The following is a 10,343-nucleotide window of genomic DNA, read 5'->3' as shown; positions in this document are numbered from 1 at the left end:
TGGGTGTCATTTCTAATGGCTGAGTAATATTCCATTGTATACATAAACCACATCTTCTTCATCCATTCTTTGGCTCAGGTCATAATCTGAGTCCTGGGATCAAGTTTCATATCAGGCTCCCTGCTCAGTGGGGGGTCTGCTTCTCCCTCTCTGTGTGCTTGCTCCCTCACTCAAATAAACAAACAAAAAAAGATACCTAAAAAAAAAAATGACATTACCAAATTGCCTTCCAAAGAATTTGTGCCAATTTATACTCCAGGGAAACATTTCCAATCAACATAGATTCTTTTTTTTTTTTTTTTAAACATAGATTCTTTAAAGCAAACTCTAATGCTGTCAATGGCCAGGAAGGTAACATAAACCAGGGATGCAGGCTGGGACAGGCAAACAGAAGACTGAAGAGCATATTCAGTCACTGAAAGAAGCAGCTTCTCCTCAATGGCACCTACTATGCCTTCTAGGAATCAACACCCAACATTGTTAGTCTTTTCTTGATCTCTCAAAAGCCTAAAATCTAGACTTCTGCATGAAACTTCCGGATTTTTTATATGTTGACAACTCATTTCAGAATTTTAGAATTGGCATGACAAACAAAACTGAGTGGAAACCACCTACCGGGCCTCCGAATTGTGACCTACACTTTAAAGCTGGGATTTCTGGGATGCCTGGGTGGCTCAGCGGTTGAGCGGCTGCTGAAGCTCAGGGCAGCTGCTGAAGCTCAGGGCGTGATCCTGGAGTCCCGCATTGGGCTCCCTGCATGGAGCCTGCTTCTCCCACTGCTGTGTCTCTGCCTCTCTGTCTCTCATGAATAAATAAAATCTTTAAAAAATAAAAAATAAAAAAATAAAGCTGAGATTTCCTTAGATACACTATTTCTGGACAAACTACAAGAGTTTATTAACTATGTGGTCACTATTCCTTCAAACTATGTGATCAATTTACTACGTGGTCACTATTCCTTCAAATTATGTGATCAATTTAATCTACTCTTGCTCAAATGTTTTTATTAATGGGTTCTTACATTGTGCTCCTTGTCCTATACTTTTATTGCTTTAGAGTGCTGTGTTCCTGTTTTCTTCATTTTATGGAACCACTACATGTTTTAAGGGCTGAGTCATTTTCCTATAAAAGTAATCTTTCACCCAAAGGGGTTAAAAATCTCTAGTCATTTTTCTATACTACTTTGCATTCAACGTATCCATCTACTTACAGAAGACATTATGGGACTACAGTATATTAAAAAGACTTGCTCCTCTTGCTTAAATAGTATTTTTAATCCATATAAAATATTTTATATTAACTACATTCTTATAGTTAAAAAATAAAACATAAAAAATAAACCTTGAATTTGCTAAATTTGTATCAAAAATATTCAAATTCAGGGGTAAAATACCATGAGATTTTTAATATTTTAATATCTCTTCTACATAAATACTTGCAGAAGGACCAATCTGACAAAGCCCAATGTATTGTACAAAACAGAAAAAAATGTTTGTAAACATTAAAATTATAAGGAATGTAATATTAAAGCGGTCAGTTACCTATTTGAAAACCCAGAAGGCAACCTCTTAAACAAGTGAACTTTGAGAATAAAAATTTTTAATTACCTTCATTTATCATAAATATGCATGAGTCTTAATTTAAAGCTAATTGTCATTTTTAAAGAATTCCTAGTTTTGAAATTAATTTGTTCAGAAATGCTTTCTCTCTACATATATATATATACCAATACGTATATATACGTACATATATATATATATCTGCAATAACAAAAGACCAAAAGACATATATTCAAGAAGCTCTATAACGTATCAAAGCTGTCAATGTATGTTGAAAATATGACTAGCCACTCATAGAAAAAAATCTGCATGCGTCATTTTACCAACATCAAATACCACTGGATAGTGTACTTTTAGTTTCCAAAGGCAAAGTCCTAGACATTATAAGTTCCTCTGTTAGCACTTCTAAATATGTAAGCATTCCCACTTCCCCTTAAAAGGTATGCTGCAACTACTCAAGTGTATCCTTTCAAAAGAATATTGATTAGATCACTGTAAAATTTAAAAACCCAAAGCTCTGTATTAGGCATATGTCACCTGATCTCAGTATTTTAATCACAAAAAACAAACAAGAATAAAAAATTACATATTTAAATTGTAATCTGCACATTGGATTACTTCTTCAAATGTTAACAGAACTCACAGATAAAATAAAAAGAATGTGGTAAAATATTACATTTAGTTTTGCCTAAAATATAAATTAAAATAGGGCATGAGAAAAACTTTGAGACTACAATACATATATGGAAAACGGACCACTGAGAGATGCAAATAATCTATACAATATAAGCTTTAATATATAAATTGTCATTTCATCAGCTGTTAGTCACATCAGTCTAAACTTTACATTATATATTAAAATATTAAAAAGCTAAAAAACATCATTGCAATATAGATTCAATATGGGAAAATACATATTTGTGGCTTTATACACAATCTAAATTAATACATTCTATACAATAGTTTTCCAAAATATAAACAGCACTTTACATGCAACAGAACATACCAGGCTGGATGTCCTAATTTAATATATAGGAAAATAAAGAGAAAACACCCTTTTAACAAGACAGTTACATAGTGGATGTGGAATGTAGAGTAAGATTTTTGCCTTAACACAATCTTGGATAAGAGTGAAGAAATATGAAAAAAGACAATTTCTACTACTTTCAATTAGCACTTTTTAAATTGAAGACCACTGTGATTTTATATTTTCTAATTGTGTCGCAAACAGAAAACATAAAAGGGAAGCGGGAAGGGAGGGTAGAAAGCGTGATCCTTTACGAATTTTAAACATCAGCCCTGCCTATGGGGTGCATTTTGGTTCCTTTTCTGTTGACAGTTTCCTAAATTATTTCTGCCACTCTGAATTGCGCATCAGTAATCGGATGAAATTTCCAGAGTTCTTTAAGCCATTGTGTAACCATAGCTGCCACAATGTAACGCCACAAGAAGTCTGTCCTTGAGTATTTCTTTACTTGGGTATTCAGGTAACTTGAGCATGTTGATGCTTTAAAAGAAAAATATACCACCATTAAAAAGGAAATCTATGAAATTTCTTATTGTTTTGTCTAGCAGTTAAAACACTACTCAAAATTAACATAAAACCACCCTCTCAAATTTGCATTCAAATTGGAAAACCCTGAAGTAGTATTTAAAAAGAAAAAAAAAACTGCTGCATTGCAGTTTCCTTTAGCATGCAAATGTAGTGGAAGAAAATAAGTTCTTTTCAGTCTGAAATAAATAAGCAATAAGGGAATTTAGTGTGAAGTGATGGTATAACTCAGCAGTGATACTTATGACAGTGTAACTTCAGTGATACTTGAACGACATTCAACTAAATTATAGGTAGGTCGTTTCCTCAAATATTTTTCCTACCAGAAAAGGAAGAGGCAATGAATTATGTTGATACTTATTTATCACTGATTCCAAAAAGCTAAAAAGAGATTACTGTTGAGGTTTTCCTTTAATGTAGTAGTATAATAGTTAGACCTTTAATCATTTCAAAAGTAATCAAGACAATTCACAATGCATTTAAATAAGCCAATTTAACATACCATGTGCTTGAAGTTGGTAGGAGATTTGGAGTATATGGCACAGCAGCAATTGTAAAGTTTTGCAATCCACTTCCACCCATGATATTAGCAAATCCACCATGTGGGACCCTGGAACTAAGAGTTCATATCTTAATAAATTGTAATCATGAAAGGAAATTCTTTGTGATAGATATATTACAAATTACAAGTTAGAGTAAGAATATATTCAACTCCAGGGCACTGACAAGGTAACATCTTTGGCCCGGCAGAACTCCAACTCATTATTAAAAGATGCTTTGTGGCCAGTTAGCACGCTTCCATGGAGACACTCCTCCACATTTCTACAAGCCATACTATGCTTTCAATTGGCCACTGCACACATACCTCTATTACTGTACGTAGCATACTGCACGTACAATTATCTTCTGTGTGTCTCTCCCCAATTAAATTGGGACTAATCTGAGGATCTAAATGTGTCATATTTGTATCTGTACTCCTGGGGTTACTAAAAACTGGCATCTGACATTCATTAGATATTTGCTGAATACATGAATGTTTGCTTGATTAATTCAAGCCACAGAAAGTCTGTTACACATAATCCAAATGATTTTTCAATTTGTGAAAAAATATCTAAGTATCTAGAGTTTGATGGGGTTCAGGGTAGGCCATCCCTAAATATGCATACTGATTTTTTTTTTTTTTGCGTACTGATTATTTTAAATTAAAGTTACTTAACAACAACCAGTGCAAAAAGGACACTTTAATCTTCCTGTCTCCCTGAAAGCAGGGAATAAAGCTCCCATGTGAAAGGTACTCTTACTGTTCCTGGAGGTGAAGAAACATGCTATGACCAGAGATGGATTCAGGGCTGAGATAGCTACAGAAACAAACCTCATTACTTCTTTAGCATGCAAATGTTACCCCAAGCACAAACTTCTTTGTCTTCTCAATTCCTCAAAGATGCATTGTCTTTTTGTCTAAAAAGTGTCAAGCCTGCCTATTTTGGTCACTTCTCTGAGATTCATATTTCTATGAGCTCCAAAACATATGAATTAAATTGGTTTTCTTCCTATTAATCTATCCATGTCAATTTAATTCTTACACCAAGCAGAGTAACTTTGAAGTGTAAAGAAAAATTTTTCCTCCCCAACAGGTCAAAGGGTTTTTGTTTTTTGTTTTTCACAGTGGGAAAACTAGAATATCCTTTACATTTCTGTTCCAAAGACCCCATAATATCAGCGCCACCTTCAGCCCGGGGCGTGATCCTGGAGACCTGGGATGGAGTCCCAGGTCAGGCTCCCTGCATGGGGCCTGCTTCTCCCTCTGCCTGTGTGTCTCTGCCTCTCTTTCATGAGAGACATTCTGTGTGTCTCTCATGAATAAATAAAATCTTAAAAAAAAAAAACAAAACTTGTGCACCAAAAGATACCATCAACAGAGTGAGAAGGCAGCCCATGGAATAGGAGAAAATATTTTCAAGTCATAAGTCTGATAAGAATTGATATCCAGAAAATAAACAGAACTTCTCCAACTCAACGAAAAACAAAAAAACCCATTTAAAAATAGGGAAAGGACCCAAATAGACATTTCACCAAAGAAGATACACAAATGGCTTTTAAGTATATGAAAAGATGCTCAATCAACATTACTAGTATTAGGAAAATGTAAACCCAACACACAATCAAATACCATTTCATACACATTAGGAGGATCTTCTTTTAAAATTAAAAAAAATATATGTATGTATGTATGTATTTTAGAGAGAGAATGTGTGTGTGAGTGTGTGTGTGTGTGTGTGTGTGCGCAGGGGAAGGGGCAAAGGGAGATAATATTTTAGAGTGTGTGTGTGTGTGTGCAGGGGAAGGCGCAAAGGGTGAGAGAGAGAGAATTCTCAAGCAACCTCCATACTGAGCATGGAGCCCGACATGGGGCTCAATCTCACGATCTTGAGAACATGACCTGAGCCAAAAATCAAGAGTCAGATACTTAACTGACTAAGCCACTGGGGCACCCTTCAGATGATCATTTTAAAGAAAAACACAAAAATTTTAAAAGACACACAAAAAATAATAAGTATTGGAAAGGATATGCAGAAATTGGAATGCTTATACACTGCTGGTGGGAATGTAAAATTTACATCAGCTATGGAAAACAATATGGCTGTTTCTCAAAAAATTAACATAGAATTATATATATATAGCCCAAAGAATTGAAAATAGAAACTAAAAAAGGTGATTTGTACATCCATAGTCATAGCAGCATTATTCACAAAAGCCAAAAGGTAGAAGCAACTGAAGTGATCATCCACTGATGAAGGAATAAGCAAAAAGTGGTATATATGTATTCATTGGAATATTATTTAGCCTTCAAAAGGAAGGAAATTCTGACATATCCTACAATGTGGATGAACCTTGAGGACATTATTCTGAGTGAAATAAGCCAGTCACAAAATGACAAGTGATGTATAGTTCCATTTATATGAAGTACGTAGAGTAGTCAAATTCAGAGAGACAGAAAATAGAATTATGGTTGCCCAGAACTGGAGAGAAGGGGTATGAAGAGTTAGTGTTTAGTTGGTTGACAGTTTCAGCAGAAGAAGATAAAAACGTTTGGGAGTTGGATAGTTGCACAACAATGTGCATGTACTTAGTATCACAGAACTGTACTTAAAAATGGTATTTATTTTCTGCCACATATACATAAAAACTGTGGAAATATGCACCATGATTTTGTTTATTTTTTAAAAGATTTTAGACACACAGAGAGAGAGAGGCAGAGATACAGGCAGAGGGAGAAGTAGGCTCCATGTGGGAAGCCTGATGCAGGACTTGATCCCGGGACCCCAGGATCACGCCCTGGGCCGAAGGCAGGCACTAAACCACTGAGCCACCCAGGGATCCCCAGATTTTCTGTTTAAACTCATAAATGGTATGTATTCGTTCACAGGAGGAATAATAACAATCCAATATAAATAAATCTCTAAAAACAGCAGTTTTCTTTTATCACTGGGAAGTCATTTGGTTGCTACTAAATGCTTTACTGATGAAATGTCTGAGATTACCTTGGAAATCCAAGTGACTATTAAAAAAAGTCTTGTTAATAAACATTCATGCATGAGCAATTCCTACACAGGGCAAAAGAATAGCTAAAGAAGACGGGGACATGTCTGTAAACTGAAATAAAATTCAACGCTAGTCCATGCATATTAACCTTTGCGTAAAACTTTAATAAAGGCAACCAAAAATGAAAAGGGATAAAAAGCCAAGCTGTTCTCAATTTCCTGCAAAGGTAGAATTTAAAAGTAAGTACACTATTTTATCATAAGGTGAAAAAATGAGACTTGACACTGTTTCTTACACAAATTAATAGACAGTATTTCAATATCAGAATGACTGATCTAAGGTTTTTTTATGTACTAAATTTTAAAAAATAAGCTTAAAAATCTGAAGGTTTCCCAATTTTAAGATCTAAACTAAAATTATACTGTAAACTGATATTCACAAGCAATCCCTGAAACTTTACTCTTCTTCTAAAAATTTTTTTTTAAAGATTTTATTTATTTACTCATGAGAGACACAGAGAGAGAGGGAGGCAGAGACACAGGCAGAGGGAGAAGCAGGCTCCATGCAGGGAGCCCAATGTGGGACTCGATCCTGGGTCTCCAGGATCAGGCCCTGGGCCCAAGGCGGCGCTAAACTGCTGAGCTACCCGGGCTGCCCAACTACTCTTCTTCTAAACTACAAATATGACCATGCTCCAATACCTGAATAAGCAGTGAATCTTATGCTAAGATGGCTCATCAAGCTTTAGCATGTGTGAGAAAAATAAATGAAATGGTCTTTGGTTGAATATTATGACACTTGGATTATATAATGTAAAATTACAGTTACTATAAACAACATGCATATAAAATAGAAATTTTATACACAATTCAAGTCTGATTTTCATTATTCTTAAGGGTTAAGGACAAAATAGAGTAACTCATTTAATTAACAGAGTCTGATAGACCAACAAAATAATGTCACACCATAAAAATACTTAAAAAAAAAACTTAAAAATTACTTTTTTTGCACTGATTCTAATAATTGGAACACATTTGACTTTTTAGTAAGTTTGCACTAAACTATGGATAATAGAAAATAATTGGATCTAATAATAATTGGAACACATTTGACTTTTTAGTAAGTTTGCACTAAACTATGGATAATAGAAAAAGATATTTTAACATCTAAATATAAACAAATAGATAATCAGAATTTTCCAGAAAGGGCTGAATAAAAAAATACATACTAAGTTTAGAATGGCAAACTCTATGCCTATACTAAATGAAGGTTAAGGTTTAAAAAAGCTTAAAACTTAGTCTGAATTCAAAACAAGGACTCTGTAGACTGTATTGAATGGTGGCTTCTTCAGCATGGTGTTGAAGCTTAGCTCTGTGTTGTTCCCCTCAGCTTCCTTGGCTTCTATTTTTACTCGCATCATTCACCTCAGTTTAAATGGATTCACAAGCTATACTTCATGACCAGTTAAATAATAAACAGTGCAATTCTTTTCAGTACTGCTAACAAGGACTATATGATTGACTTGGGAGACGCACTCTGTATTACTAATATAAGAGTTTTTCATTCTACAAGAGCAGCAACTTAACAGACATTTTTAGTACCAGAGAACTTGAGTAATTGTAATTGTTATCTGCAATTTAAAGACTTATACCAACCAAATCATGGTGGCGGTGAGGGGTGACGTAGATATAATAATCCACTGAATGGTGTTTAGATATTATCATTTAGAAAAATAGTAAGAGCTCTATACCTCAATACATAAACCAAAATAAAATCCAGATGGCTTAAAAACTGGAATGTAAAAATAGGAATTATAAGAAACTACAGAAAAAATGCAAATATATATGTTTGTATACAATATATTTGTATATATTGTATATAAATATAAATATATATATATTTATAAAACCTTGAGAGAATGGAGAAGGATTTCTAAAAACCACAAAGTACTGATATCAACTTACAAAATTAATCACTTCAATTTTATACATGTATACTTTAAATTACATGGAAATCTATAATATTTAACTTAATGAACTTAAAAGGCAAATGATAAACTAGAATTAATATCCCACATAAACATTTAAAATTGAATTTTTAAAAAATGACACTAGGGGAGCCTCAGTGGCTTAGTCAGTTAAGTATCTGACTCTTGATTTCAGCTCATGTCATGATCTCGGGGTTGTGAGATCAAACTGGGAGTCTGCTTAGGAATCTCTCCTCCTTCTTCTCCCTCTCCACAACCCACCCCCAAATAAACAGATGTTTCATAAATAAATAAATGAATTACAATAGAATAATGCATACAAATTAAGACCAGCAATTTACATAAAAATTATATAAATAAAAAATTAGATGAAAATAGAAATGATGATATCTTGTAATTGACAGAGTAAAAGGAATCAGACCCCTGATTCCCTGTTGATATGAATACTGAAATCTTTCTAAAAGGGTAAATGAACAATATATATCAGGTTATAAAAATTTACATACTTTTGAATCCAAAAATTTCCCTTCTAAGAATTTTTTCTATATAAATAATCAAACTGGCCCACAAGTGTATAAGTACAAGAATTCCTTATTTGTTCAGCATTATTTATAAACAGGAAAATTTAGCAAAGAAGGACAGTACTAATTAAGAGAGGTCCATAAACTGAAGAATAAGCAGCCATGAAAAAGATTAGATCTATAAATGGAACAATTTTTAATAATATACTGCTAAATTAAAAGCTATAAAAGAGGAATGGTGTTTTTAAAAACTAAAATCTATGGGGCACTCGGCTGGCTAAGTTGGAAGAGCATGCAACTCTTAATGTGCAGTTATGAGTCAGAACCCCAAGTAGGGTGTAGATATTACTTAAATAAAACGTAAAAAAAAAAAAAAAAAAAAAAAAGTAGGGCAGCCTGGGTGGGTGGTTCGGTGGTTTAGTGCTGCCTTCGACCCAGGGTGTGATCCTGGAGACCTGGGATCGAGTCCCACATCGGGTTCCCTGCATGGAGCCTGCTTCTCCCTCTGCCTGTGTCTCTGCCTCCCTTTCTCTCTCATGAATAAATAAATAAAATCTTTTAATAAAAAAAAAAAAAGAAAAGAAAAGGAAAGTAAAAGTTTAGGTATGTCGGAAAAATTCTGAGACACTGATATTAGAAGTGATTTTTTTTTTTTAATTGAAATTGTCTAACCGGGGCAGCCCCGGTGGCGCAGCGGTTTAGCGCCGCCTGCAGCCCAGGGCGTGATCCTGGAGACCCTGGATGGAGTCCCACATCAGGCTCTCTGTATGATGCCTGCTTCTCCCTCTGCCTGTGTCTCTGCCTCTCTCTCTCTGTCTCTATGAATAAATAAATAAAATCTTAAAAAAAAAAAAAAAAGAAAGAAAGAAAGAAAAGAAATTGTCTAACCCTGGGGCGTCTAGGTTGCTCAGTGGGTTAAGCATCTGAGTTCGGCTCAGGTCATGATCCCAGCATCCTGGGGTTGGGCCCCATATAGCACCAGGCTCATTGCTCAACAGGGAGTCTGCCTTTCCCTCCCCCTACTCTTGCACTCTTGCTCTCTCTCTCTCAAATAAATAAATCTTTAAAAATAAAAAAAGAAATTGTCTAACCCTCCTACATGGAATATATAATTTTTAAGTCTTTTCATTAAATTATTCAAATCTCTGGGTATTTCTTGGCATTAAGAAGCCAAAAAAAAC

At 34.4% G+C, this 10,343-nt stretch overlaps 1 protein-coding gene across 6 annotated transcripts in view; it reads right to left on the bottom strand.

Moving 5' to 3' along the window:
- Window positions 1–1,385: 1,385 nt before the first annotated feature.
- HACE1 (HECT domain and ankyrin repeat containing E3 ubiquitin protein ligase 1) overlaps window positions 1,386–10,343 on the bottom strand; it is a 108,180-nt gene continuing 99,222 nt past the window's right edge. For 3 of the 6 annotated variants that reach the window (XM_041771114.1, XM_041771134.1, XM_041771121.1), the window contains 2 exons: window positions 3,614–3,741; window positions 1,386–3,066 (listed from right to left, as the gene is read on the bottom strand). In XM_041771114.1, coding sequence (XP_041627048.1) covers window positions 2,903–3,066; window positions 3,614–3,741 — 292 coding nt within the window. In that variant the 3' untranslated portion in view covers window positions 1,386–2,902. The remainder of the gene's footprint in view (window positions 3,067–3,613; window positions 3,742–10,343) is intronic. The other 3 variants (XM_041771127.1, XM_041771143.1, XM_041771150.1) reach the window with 1 other exon arrangement.

The sequence above is a fragment of the Vulpes lagopus genome, chromosome 1, assembly GCF_018345385.1.
Source record: "Vulpes lagopus strain Blue_001 chromosome 1, ASM1834538v1, whole genome shotgun sequence".
Lineage (NCBI taxonomy): Eukaryota > Metazoa > Chordata > Mammalia > Carnivora > Canidae > Vulpes > Vulpes lagopus.
This window is presented reverse-complemented; position numbering and strand designations above follow the sequence as displayed.